This window comes from Astyanax mexicanus, chromosome 11 (assembly GCF_023375975.1).
Source record: "Astyanax mexicanus isolate ESR-SI-001 chromosome 11, AstMex3_surface, whole genome shotgun sequence".
In the NCBI taxonomy this organism is placed as follows: domain Eukaryota; kingdom Metazoa; phylum Chordata; class Actinopteri; order Characiformes; family Acestrorhamphidae; genus Astyanax; species Astyanax mexicanus.
In genome coordinates this window covers 9,340,205-9,354,112 of record NC_064418.1, presented here as the reverse complement: position 1 = coordinate 9,354,112, position 13,908 = coordinate 9,340,205, and the positions used below count along the sequence as shown (strand labels likewise).

The window sequence follows — 13,908 nt, the reverse complement described above, 5'->3', positions numbered from 1 at the left end:
TTAATTGGCATATAAGGTAAAGATAATTAGTAGTAAGTAATCCATTTCTATGATTCCATCATATATTTAATCCTGTAAGAAGGTCCTTTAAATATACCTGTATCTATACTAGAGCTTAAATTGGACCCAAAAAAAATCCATAAATTCCCATAAACTGAAGTTATAAGTCCGAGCCCCATTTATTTTGATATAATTTTAGTAAAGCCCTATCCTGACAGGATTAGTTTTTTCAGGGGGACGTCTGTAAAAAAATATTTCACACATCCGGACTGCAATTGAAAAAAAAGTAGGAGTTTTTTTGGCTTTCTTAGTCACATGACATTGTGTTCAGTAGCTCCTCCATTTCCACTCACTGTTGTGTTTACGGGCGTTTTCACACCAGCACTGTTTGGTCCGGTTAAAACGAACTCTGGTCCGTTTGTAACTTTAGTGCGGTTCGATTGAGCAGGTGTGAAAACAGTAATCGCACTCGGGTGCGGATCAAAAGAACCGGACCGAGACCAGCTAGAGGAGGTGGTCTCGGTCCGGTACCAAACGAACTCTGGAGCGGTTCGCTTTGGTGAGAACGTGATCCGGTCTCGATCCGACCCAGCTATTAAATATAAAACTTATATAGTAGCCAGATAACGCTAATTACCACAGCTGTGAACAAACGCTGTGTCCATGCGCACGCCGTCTGCTTACTATCTGTTTACTATGTTTACATCTGCACTGCACATAGAAACGCTGTGTTTAAAAGCGCATCGTTTCAGCGTTCAGTGTAAAAACACATATATGCGCTGGAACACAGAATCTTCTCGCTATATTTACTTTTTTTGTATATGTATATTTACTTCCACGCCAGACCACGCTCCGACCAATCACAGGACACAGGCTGCTCGCGTGTTTATTGATGCGCATTTTGGTGCGTTTACATTTATGCCTGTGTGAAACCAGACTAAACAGAGGGAGAAAACGCTCCAAGTAAACGAACTCATCAACTAATTCGGACCAGAGAAACGAACTACAGGTGTGAAAAAAGCTATTATATTAAACACAATGTAATGAAACTCAGAGATGTTTATCCGGATGGGACTAAAATTACCAGAGGACCACGAAAAGAGTTCAGCGAAAAACAGTAGATAATTCAGCCTGTAATTTTCTCAGAGGATGTCTGAGAAAAACACATACATAGATGTTCCAGACAGGAATAAAATCACAGAGGACCCCCTGAGAAACTAATCCTGTCCGGATAGGGCTTAAGTAGATGGTATAACCGAGCTTTTAACCACAATCCTGAGTTCTAGATGCCTGTACTTCATCATTTCTGCCCCCAAAATACCATTTTATACCATTATATTGATTATATTACCAGATCCCAGTGTGTGTGAGTTGTTACCTTTACTATATTGTGATTTTTACACCACAGCCTTATATAAATTAATAAATAGCATAAAAAAAATGTAGGCCTACATCACAGACCATTTTCTTTTGGGCAGACTATCTAAACTCTAATCCAGTGGTTCTTGAAATGTGGTCCTGGTGACACTGGTGATACTAGTCAAAGCATCCCAAGCTGTTACATTATCTAGATGACCTCAGAAAAAAAAAAATCTGCTGCATTAAAATATTAAGAACTGAAATCTATAAAGCTAAGTTTCCACCTGTAATTTTCCTTACTTTACATTAGTTAGTGTTTATAGCTTTACCTTTTAGAATCTGTATTTAAGCTACACTTCAGTACTATAGTTTTATATAATTATTAACATCAGTTTCATTGGTCCTAGAGTAAAACCCAGTGGAACGCCACAAGATCACTGCTCTATCAACCAACAATCACCAATTTCTACACAGTTCACTACAGTTTCTGCACTACAGTTAATAGATAAATCAGGTAGTGAACACTGTAGTTCACCACTTGGCTCTTTTCTTCTTCTGTCTAAATCCTGATTCTGAGATTTTTAGTAGGATAAAATACTGTATTAACCAGAAACAATAACCAATCATATATAACAAACTTACCATAATACTACTAACTTACAGACTGCAAACGAGCGGGAAAACTCCAGAAACAGAAGAGTGGATATAAATAAGTATAAATAAGGATGTGTGCGGTAGCTGCTTGTGTTCCTGTGAAATGGCCTTTAAGTGCGACTTGGAACTTTTAGTGTGGTTATTGATGTTTATTGTTTATGGTATAAAATGTCTGAGAATCTCTGCTCTAATCTTTACTGTAGACTGTTGATGTTGATCATACGTCCAGCCGCCCAGTAACGCGAGTTAGTGTTTCGTCTGTGTCCAGTCTAGACCTTGTTTGGACCTCCAGTTGGTGCTGAGTTAGAGGTCACAGGAGCTGCCTGATGAGAGCTGTAATGCTGTAATGGAAACAGGGCTGATGGCAGTGTTTTGAAGGGGCAGCTGACCTCGGTGCTAAATCCATCTTGGTGGCGGTCAGATCCAAGCGGGACCGCATGCCGCACGGCTTAACGCCGGCCCCTCCTGCTTCCGCTGCTTTCTGCTTTGGCGTCAGCATGCGACCCCCATCAGCTGCGCAGCTGCTGCAGCCTAGGCCCTGCATGGCTGGAGGTGGCAGGTGTTCACCTCGCATTCCACACACTTCCGACCATTGCATCAACCTCATCAACTTGTATATGCAGGGGTCAGAGTCACTATAATTTGATTGCTGGATTGATACAGTATATAATGTGTACTCAATGCATTCAGAAAGAATTCTATATTTTAATCAGGATTTAACCGGATCAGTCGCGCAGGTCTATTTTCCGCCGCCAAGAAACACGTCAGAAATTTACCTGAACACATGTGATGTAGAGTTAGGTTGAAATGTTATATGGAATAAAGATAAAAAAGACCACCAGTTTGAACATTTGTAATAAATGTATAATAAAATATCCCATCCCTACTGTACTTTCCATAGTAATAATAATACATTTTAGGCACTTTTATGCATACATTTTGGGATTGTCCAAAAAAAAAAAAAAATAGAAAAGAAAAAACATAGTACAGTACCTCTTGGTAATCTGTGTTGTTGATCGTTTCTTTTTTTTTCCACAGGTTTTTCCAACTCCAACATGAACCTGCCAGGAAGAGAAGAACAGGGCTCCACCTCCTCGTCTCCTCAGCTGCAGGACAAGAACGCCAATAACCACACCTCTCCTAACTCTCCCAGTCCCGCCCCTGTTGAGAATGGGAACCAGATCTCTAACGGTACCTGTTACTTCTCAGTCAAAGAGAATCTATACTACACAATCTATATACACTGCCTGGCCAAAAAAAACAAAAAAGTGCCACCAAAAATAAATTACTAACAGCTTAGTTTAACCCTTTAACACATAAATAAATCAATAAACTTCAACAGTGATAAATAAAAGTGATGGTAAAAAAAATTGCTGTTTAGATTGCTGTTTTCTGTCTGTAATGCACATTTTACTATAAAATCTGTATAGCAAATAAATTATATTACCGGTAACTAAAATATTTAATAGCTTGTCAATTTCCATTGCTTTAGAATCGGGTGTGTAATATTGTATATATCTTTTTACTTTTTTATTTAATAAACCATCCCTAAACAGTAAAAAATTAAGATTAAAAAGTATTCTAAGTTACATTAAATTAGTAAAAATCACCTGTTACTTTCCCTTAATGGCTCTGGTATTACTGTTTCTCCAGTGCAGTGGGTGGGGCCAAGCTACTGTTTCATTGATTTATAAACTTGTTAATTGGCTGGTTCATGGTCTATTCTGATGGACAACATCTTTCAAACAGTGTTATGTGCAACAAAACATTTAAAAACAAAGTAAATACATAACATCCATTGTAATGGATGCAGGTACTGAAAAGGTTAAGAGAGGAAAAAAAAATGTCATTTAATTGATGTATAGGTATCTACAGGTATCTACAGATCCATCCTTAAGGAAGCAGTTATGGTATCAGACTTAAAAAAAAGGATGGTATCGTGCCACTCATAGTAAATGCTGTGTTATAGCATCCTGCAACTTTCTGCCTGAGCAGACTTGTCATAATCCAATGAATAATCATGAAAAAAGATGATGATAGATTAAACATGATCCTCGCCCATTAGAAAAGTATAAAAAGATTAATTATAGAGGGAAAGTCCAGTCCTCAACTCTTCAGCCTTGTTCGAGTGCGTTTGTTTACTCAGACTCTTGTTTATATATCCAGCTTAACCTTGGCCCAGTTGACCGTGACACATAGAGGAGGACGAGAGTGATGGAGAGAGCGACAGGGTGGATGGGGATGTTGAGAAGAACTAGAGGGGGGAAAAGTGGCTGAGATAAAGAGAAAACATGAGAAAACATGGCAGAATGAGGGCAGGAAGAGGAAGACAGTGAATGAGGTGAATGAAGGAGTGAGTGTATGGGATATACTCAGAGCAAGGATGGTGGACCAACACGAGGAAACGAAGTGAGCTGACCCAGAAGCTATCAGTGAGGTGGTGTGTGTGATTAGCGTGAAAGGCCCTGTAGATGATAAAGTGCTCTTTGTAAGAGTCATCAGTCCAGGCTGAATTCCTCTCTCTCTCTCTCTATCTCTCTCTCTGTGTCAAACACTCACTCCATCTCACTCCATATGACATAAATCAGTGGTTCCCAAACATCTTAGACCAGGGGTGTCCAAACTACGGCCCGCGGGCCATTTGCGGCTTGTTTGCTTTTTTGGAGCGGCCCGCGAGGTATTTTAGAAATAGAATAAAAGTTGGCCCGCTGTTAAGCAGGCTTTTATAATGTGAGATTCAAAGTTTGAATGCTAGGTGTCAGAAACGAGCCAAAGAGTCTAAAAGCAGAGAGGGTGCGCATTTTTAGAGCAGAAAAACGGGGTAAAAGAGTCTAAAAGCAGAGAGTGTGCATTTCTAGCGCAGAAAAACGGGCCAAAGAGTCTAAAAGCGGAAAGGGTGCGCATATCTAGCGCAGAAAAACGGGGTAAAAGAGTCTAAAAGCGGAGAGGTAACATGGCGCTTTTTCCTCTCATCACTCCAAAGGGTGATGCCGATCAGCACAAGGCTGCGTCTGTGAGCTGATGTATCAGAACCGAGTCGCTGCGCTTTCCTTCTAGCGTGCTGTGCTGTGATGCTACTCAGCAATGCTGCATCAGCAGAAGTAGGAAAAGAGACGGTGGCTGACTTCATATGTATCAGAGAACGCATGTGCTCGTCTTCACCCTCCTGGTGTTGGGGCATCACTAGTCCTAATGAGTGGGTTGGGTAATTGTCCATGTAAATTTGTAAAATTGTGGAGGAAAAAAAAAGAAATCTGTTAAATTTTGTAAATTTCTTTTTTTCTCTGTGTTCACTTCACCATATAAATCAGCTTTGTTTTGCACATTGCTCATTGCTTATTTTATACTCTGATCAGCCATTATATAAAAAAAACACCTTTTATGTTGAATAGGTCCCTCCTGATCTGACCAGAAATTAATTCCACAATAGTTCTGAAGGTGTTTTGTGGTATCTTACACCAGGACTCACATAAGTGAGTCGATTACTGGTGCAACGATGGTCCCTACTCGGAGCACCTTTGACCTGCTGTATATTGATCCTGCCTGGGGTTTTTTTTATAGATATTTCTTAGAATATGTTTTTAATCTGATGCATCTCTGTGTTTCTTACTGTCTGAACAGGCACGTTGGAGGATGAGGGACACCATAAGTCAAATGCATCCAGTGCCTCCACGCTACACAGACACATGGACAGCCATCACACTCAGGTATATAAATATATTTGTTTATATATTTATGTACAGTATTAATTAAGATACCCTTGTAGTGGATTAACCAGAGGATTTCTTCATTGCTTGGACACAAACACACACTACCCCCACTTTATGGTCTATAAGGAACTTCAACCCCCAGAACACTCTAAAAGCCTTGGAGTTATCTTTTTCAAACAGCCTTAAATTTCAAAATGACATTTCCTGACTATTTCTTCACTCAGCCTCGCTCGAGAACCCTAAATGCAAGTCAGGGTAAACATTTTTAAATTCTTTTTTTGACATTCCTTCAGACGCTGTCAGTCGTAAATCTGGATTTAGGACCGTTAATGTTTAAACATCTGGAACTGTGCACAATTGTGGTTTTGCCAACAGCACAATCACCAGGACAAGGACGGGACTACGGGACTTGAGAGAGGGTTCAAAACTTAATGAATGCCTTGGAAATTGTAAATTCACCAAATATATTATACCAATTTAGGGGTTTGTGCTTTCTGCAACCACTTAGAAATAAGATTCATGAAGTTAAAATGAATGCTCTTAGCTTGGAAATTACATTCCCAACACCAACTTCACCAACTTCCCCCACGGTCGTAAATTCCGACGACAGCCGCTTATCTAAACACTCAGCAGAGAAGAGGAATTTCTCACTGAGAAGATTTTGCTTAAAATACATATATATTGACTATATAAAAAAGGTGTTTTATAGAATGTTTACTAGATAATGGTATATGTGTCTGGTATATGGTATATGTGTTTGGATGTGTCCTGATTAAATTCTCCTACACATTCAAGTCTGAATCAACAAGGTTTAACTAGCATTTGATAATTTAGCTTTATTTGGTTATCAGTGGTTTAACCATGTATTATCTTTTAAGTGATTTAATTGGGTTTAAATAATAACATGACTCTTGATCTCTTTCTGACAGAGTACCATCCATCATTGTATTCCTAAGATTATCTTGAGTATTACAAAACTGTTTGTGGGCAAAATATATATATATTACATTTATTGTGATTCAATTGTAAGATTGTTGTTTCCTGAATTTATCCTCACAAACTGATATGCTGAAAAATGTATTTTGATCCACTGTTTAATTGAGTTTTCTTTTGGTTTGATCTATTAGAAAAATTCTGAAGCATGCTGACCATGTGAGCGAGGGGGGGTTTTATGGCCCTTTGTGAATCCCCACCAAAGTTTGAAATTGCTCCTAGACCAATCAAAACACAGACACTTGGGCCACAGAGCCAATCGTAGCTCAAAGGCCAAACAGGCCACAGGGACTAATAGTTTAAACTGGGCAGACACAGTTCAGTTTGCCAGTTTTAGAGTTTCCAGTTCAGTTGGAGGAGTTTGCAGTTCAGTTCAGTTTGGAGTTGGAGAAGATGAGTTGAGGAAAACAGTTAGAGGAGAGAGGTTAGGGAGCCCAGAGATGGATAAAGGATAGACTGTTAGTTTAGTCATCTTAAGTTAGTTTTCTTAGACTAGTGCATTTAATCTTCTTCAAGCATAATGGTATTAGTTATCCTAGTTTAAATAACTAAGCTATTTTATGATCTACGGAGTTCTCCTGCTTGCCAAGATAGTTAATATAGTTCAGTAAACCAACTAGACCAACCGACGGATCACCGAGAGGGTACGCCAGCCGAGCCAGCTCCAGGGAAGGCTTTCCCTGTGCAGAGACTAGAAGTGGGTGTCGACCAGGTGCGCCGCTGGCCCACAGAGCACCATCTTTACCCTGCGGATGGGTCCACACTGGACCTTCTAGGGGTGCAGGATGTCAGCCGAACAAGAGGTTTAAACAGCGGACCGAACCGATGGGGACCCCCCTTTGTAGACGTCTCAGAGTAAGGCAGTTTGGGTATTTCTCTCAGTAATTGGTGTTTTGGTTGGTCAAGTCTAGTTTGGTTATTGTTCTTAACTCTCTTCTTAGTATAGATTAATTTTTAGTTATTTGGCGAAAGGGATGATCTTTGTAGGCCGTAAAATATCTTACTTATCTACTTATTTTAGTGTTCTCATTTGATTAGTTTGACCTCATTACATTTAGATCCTTATTTAGAAATATTCACTTAATAGTTCTATTAATCTTTATTCCTTTCATACCAGTATTATAACGTGTTTGTTCTTTTATTTTTCATTTATTATTCTACACTATGATTTGATATCTAATGGCTACATTATGACTTTTTAATTAATTATTTACTCATATCTGTGTGATTTAATAAAATACTTTTATTTTACAAAACCTGTCATTTCAGTGTGTTTTTCTGGATAACTTGGTTATGAAAATTTCTGTCACCTGTAGAAACCACACCCTGAGATGTCTTGTGTTATTAATTAATTTGATTAATTAATTAATTAATTAATTAATTGATTAATTGGTTAATCTAATTAAATTAATTTAATAACTGGCGCCCAATAAAAAAATATTTCAACATCTCAATTAGCACCAGGTATTAAACCACTGAGCCCGCTACATAATTGGCTCGCCAACGTGGGGCAGGATTATATTCTTATTGGTTCTCCGCCGCGAGACCAGAATATACACATTTCATAACCAGTTCCAGAAAATAGCGCTGTAAGTTGCAGAATAAAGTGTATTTTGTTGTTATTATTAAATGCGTTAGCTGCTGGCTAGCTGGCCTAGCTGGAGTTAACTGCATAAACCCAGCGTGTTAGAAACACACGTGTTTTTGTTTACAATTCAGGACTGGCCAGTCCCCTGTCTGTGTCACGCGCACAGTCCCCCGCTGTGTGTGCGTCGCCCGCACAGTCCCCTGTGTGTGTGCGTGTCACGCGCACGCTCCCCTATGTGTCTAAATAACGTGTACAGTTTTGTGTGTGTGGTACGTGAGCGCTCTTGAAAACATTACGCTTATTTGTAAAATAAGCTTGGTTGACACACCGCCGTGTGTGGGTAACCTTAAACCCGGGTGTATATACGTGTATATACGTGTGTACTTACATAAAGTTCGAACTGTTTCCGGTAAAATAGACATATTTTGCCAGTGTTGATCTAAGGCCTTCGCGCAGCTTTGAGTCGCGGATCTCCGGCTCATCGACTCCGCGCTCCAGTTAAAACTGCCGTTTTTTGCGCGAAATCCGTAAAATCCTGCAGTACTGGACACTTCCACGTGCGTAAAAGAGTAGCTAACTTTTACGTAACACCACCCTGAGTGGCAGGAAGTTTATTGTGTGCGTGATTAAACTAACCACGCCAGGATGTAAATCCTCTTTGCTCATCTTGTGAAGTGTGTTGCTGCTGTGTTAAACTTTCGGACAGCCGTGCCCTTCTCCTCTGCTATTCACAGTCGACTGAGTCAGTCAAATCTGCTGACCAGGTCCCAGACCCAAGGGGCGGTCCTTAACGTGACATCATCAGTGGGCGTGACCACTCCCACCAGTCGGCCTCTGCCACCATCTGGTGGACAGCCTGACTATTTACACTCAAACTCAAAGGGTGTTTTACTACCCCTCACCACTAGGGGGGGTACACTGCCACATCGCCATCTGGTGTTTGATTTGGTTAACTGCATACAGTGCAGAAAGGTGCATTTCATTTGTTTGACCACCAGAGGGAGCCACTTAGCCATATAGCTGTGTCGCCACCTGGTGTTGTACTTGTGTAATTGCTATCATCCTGTAGAGCGCATTTAGAGTTTCTGTCGCCAGAGGGTGCCAATTTCAAACAAACTTTTTGTTAAGTTAATAAAGGGAATTTGCATTGTGGTGGGGTTAAATGGTTTGTAAATAAGTAAACAAATAACTGCATTCATTTAATCGGTTAATATTAAATAGTTAAATTTAAGTTTCAGGTCTGCTCTCTCAAACATTACTCTTTATGTTACATTGAACCAAGCTAAATAGCTATCTCCATTGAGTAACTAATCACAACATAAAATAATTAACTGGTCATTTTAATCAATTTGATTAAGTAAAGTTAATTAAATTTTTGTTAATTAATTATTTTCAATTTAATTCAACCATCTTCAAATAAATTAAGCTTAATTATTGATCGATTAAGATCAATTATTAATAACTGATTGAAATTAATTAATTAATTAACCATTTAAAAAAAAAAAAAAAAAAAAAAAAAAAAAAAAACCTATCCAGTTATCAGTTACTCAACCATATACCCAGCACACCTGTGCTTAATACATAGTTAAATTCTCCCATCCTGTACATAGTTAATAACTATACCCATATTTAGATTTAGACATTGTGTATAGTGCCCTACAGTTATTAAACTGTTCACTAGCATCACTGACAACAAATCTAACTATTCTTTTAAAATTAATCTACTAATTGTAACCTTAGGTCGCCCACTTTTAACAGATTTTCTTCTTAGAAAAGGCACAATGCTAATTGATTCGAACATAAAATAAACTTGTTTGTCATCAAAATTGTTTGATTCCACGTGCTTTACGTAAATCAAAATGTGTGCCACCGAAAAAGCTCTTTTAGAGCTTACAGCTGGTTTACCCCCAGGACTTACCGTCCCAGTCCAACAAATGGACAGTGGGGGTCTCCATGCACTAATTGCCAAAAGCCTCAATGAGTGTGTATCTAAAATCCTTGAGGGCAAGCAACAAGTGGATCCGATTTCCCTAATACTGTGGAAACAACTGCTGTTGTCACAGGATCAACTTGCTGCTTCCTCCAAAACCATTCAAAATCTCCAAGCAGAGATTGTGATTTTAAATGATAGAGTTGCAGACCTAGAGAACAAAACTGTACAGTCTGAAATGAACCAAAGAGACCTCAAAACCGAAGTGCAGCTGCTTCAAAAGGAAGCCAACATAGCTACCCAACTTGCAGCTCAGTCACAGGAAAAACTAAAACATGCTATTGCAAGACAGGTTGAGCTACAAACTGAATTAGCACATGCTAACAATGCAGTCAAATTAACTCGAGACCAAACAGAGTTAACATTTGAGCTGATGATGGAGGGAGACTCCCCCATCAATCCAGCTGGTAAATCAGGAACCCCTGGGGTTCCGGATCCTAAGCAACAACCATCCACAAATACATTCCCTCTAGTCTCCCTTAAAGGTGCTGAAGCGCCAGTAGAACCAAGGTGCACTCAGCGTTCCCAGCCACATGGGACCTCTGTGCAACCTCAAGCACCCTCTGATAGAGATTTGGACAAAATTGCGCGTAACATCCCACGCTTTGAACCAGAACCGGACGGTTCTAATGATGTCCACCAGTATCTTCGCGACATTGACTACTTCTTACGCCGTTTCCCCAAGGCCACGGTAGATGATAAAATCTACCTCATTAAGGTGTCCTCTAGCCGGGAAGTTGGACGTTTCATTGAGCGCCAACCACCCCAGGTTAAGAGAGACTATCCTGATCTTTGCAAGGCTTTGGAGAATGAGTTCTCCAACCACCTTGTTCAAACCGGCCTTGCTGCGGCTCTTGCAATAAAGCAGAGTCGCCAGGAAACACCCTTACAGTACTATCACCGCCTCAGGCACGCTTATTTCGGCTATAGAAATGAGCCTGGAATGGAGGAAGAGGAAGTTTTCAAAACATTGTTCGTGAGAAACCTCCATCCCTCCACCAGTCACTCTTTTGGAGTCGCAGCCTGCCCTCGTACGCTAACAAGCCGGCAGCTGCGTGATTTGGCTCTCAGAGGATTTGCTATGTTCCAACAAAACATTAATAAAAAATCAGAGTCAAATGACGTCCTGATAATTAATGAGCAGTCCTCCCACGTCAAGCAAAAGGGGGCACACAAGGCTCCAATGCCACCTAAGACCCAGTTAAACCACAAAAACCAGAGAGTGTTCCACTCTTGGCGTCGCCCGTCCCTACATTGGGCCCAGCAAAGTGACCAAAAGCCCTCCTATCGAAGGAAAGGTAGGATAAAACGCAGTTGGAATGGCAAACACTCACAACACCATGCTCGAGCACAGAGCTCCAGCAAACTTCAATCTCCGCTCAGGAGAAAGAGCCCAAAGCACCACAAACGTTGGTGTCCACCTAAAGGGCACAAGCATGAGAGATATCCAACTAACCTGAGCACTAAAGACGGCAGTCTGCTCAGACAATTTCGTAATGAAATATGCAAGCAGGACAATGCTGAATCTGAATTCTTGCCAATTGTCCATGCTCCAGATCAACCTGCTTGGGGGGGTGCGAAATCCATCCACCCCAATGCAGCCTGGGTTGTACAGCCAGACGCTGAAAACAACCACACTGAGGAAGCTCCTTCCCTCAGCCTGGAGGACCCACCACCTAAACAATTCTTGGGTTTCTTAACCGAGAAAGGTTCAACACCAAAATTCTATCTAGCCACCAGGCTGGAAGATGTGTTCGGGTATGAAGCTCTTTTGGACACAGGGTCAGACATTTCTTTGATGTCAAATTCACTTTTTGACCAGGTGAGGGCGACAGCCCGCCGAAACAACAAAGAGATACCTCTGAAAAAGTGTGCTCTTCACCTTCAACCATATTCGCACACTGGTATCACTCTGCATTCTGCAGCCCTGGTGCACGTTGCCATCGGTCCAATGAGCCTCACCCATCCAATTCACATTTCTCCATTGGAGAACGTCCCATTGCTCTTTGGCAAAGACCTCCTTGACCGGTTCAAACCATTGATTGACTTTCAGCATCATAGAATCTGGGCACAGGTTTGCGAACCCCTGCCCTGTCCTAAGGCACAGGATAGAGTTCAATGCTATCATGTTGCTAGCAACATTGAGCCACACAAGCTCATTGAACCTTCAAATTCCACGGGAATCAATGAGAAGCTCACTGTCAGGGTTCTGAAACCACCATCCTCAGAATCCCCTACCATGATTCTAAAACAAAACACCTGTTCATGGGCATTGACTCCCTCTACGGCTGTAGATGAGTACAACCCAAAAGCTGGAAAGTCATTCACTCTTAACACAACGGTCAACGGTGAAATCTTTGTTCCATGGGCTGACAAGTCAGCTGTTCACAGAACACCTGCAGGTTCCTTGCCACGGACTAACTGTGATCCTCTGTTCGTGCACCAAAAGGATTGTTCTCTTCTTGTTCCTGCACCAGTGGTTCCAGACAAACACAGTCCCTTGGATTCTTATGAACGTAAAAACATTCCCACCATCTACACAGATGGATGTGCTTTTCGGAATGCTCAAATCAAATGGAAAGTTAACATGACAATTGGTGCATGTGACAACACTTCTTTCAGAACACTGGCATTTCACCTTGATCCACTTGCCACTTACTGTGCGTCTTTCAGGATGCTCAAGGGCCTGTTTGTTTATGCCCCAGATACACACGCTTCATCTTCATTCGTGGTGCCTCAGCGCCATGGGGGGGAGAGCCTGGCCCAGGCCCTCGATCACCCATGGGTGGACCACAAAATGATGGGGGAAACACACCAAGCATTCCCACAATTGACATATCTGCCACTTGTTGGAAAAAGGCTAGTGTGTTTTCAGCCCCAATCTTCAGAAGATCTGTGTGGTATATGGCCAATTCCACAAATGGATTGGGTCGAAAGGAACAAACATCTCATCACTGTGGCAGGTGCATTTGCCAGATGGAGGGGACGTCCCCCAGACCCTATTGAAATGGCTCAGGCCACAACTCTTTCGCTGATCCACACTTTCTCAGGTGTTGGTATATCTCATCGTTCTAGCGGTGAACTGCGGAAACACCCAAAACTGGGAAAAAGCACGCTTGGATACCAACCATTGTGCTACACTGCTGACAAGCTACTGGTGAGGTCCCAGCACAGCACTGGCAAAACAATTCGCGAGCTCAGGTCTCATTGGTTTGGTCCTCATGCAGAGGCAGACAATCTGCCTCGCATCTGGAACCAGATCCCGCATCGTCAGTGTTTTATTAAACCGATTCTCAAACAAGTTCACTGTAACCCAATTAAACTATGCAAAAGCCCCATGGGACAAGTCGGGACCAATAATGCCCTAGGTTAAATCATAATACTGGGCTAAATACCTAGACACACTGAGTGTTCATTGTCCACCATATTCTGGCCTGACGCAATTGTTAAATTGAGAACGTACCACACATTCATTGTCTGGAACTCACCTATCCGAGTAGCATAACCCACAACAAATTGGATATTTTGTTAAACCTAGAGTTTGAATCACCATTTCAAACCATTAGCATAGCAGTATAATAAATACGTGGAGAAGGGGGGGTGCCAATTTTTTT

General features: G+C 41.2%; 1 protein-coding gene across 3 annotated transcripts in view; it reads left to right on the top strand.

Moving 5' to 3' along the window:
• myo16 (myosin XVI) overlaps positions 1-13,908 on the top strand; it is a 264,223-nt gene that overhangs the window by 221,528 nt on the left and 28,787 nt on the right. For all 3 annotated transcript variants that reach the window (XM_049485244.1, XM_049485243.1, XM_049485245.1), the window contains exons 33-34: positions 3,052-3,204; positions 5,635-5,720. In XM_049485244.1, the coding sequence (XP_049341201.1) occupies positions 3,052-3,204; positions 5,635-5,720 (239 nt within the window). The remainder of the gene's footprint in view (positions 1-3,051; positions 3,205-5,634; positions 5,721-13,908) is intronic.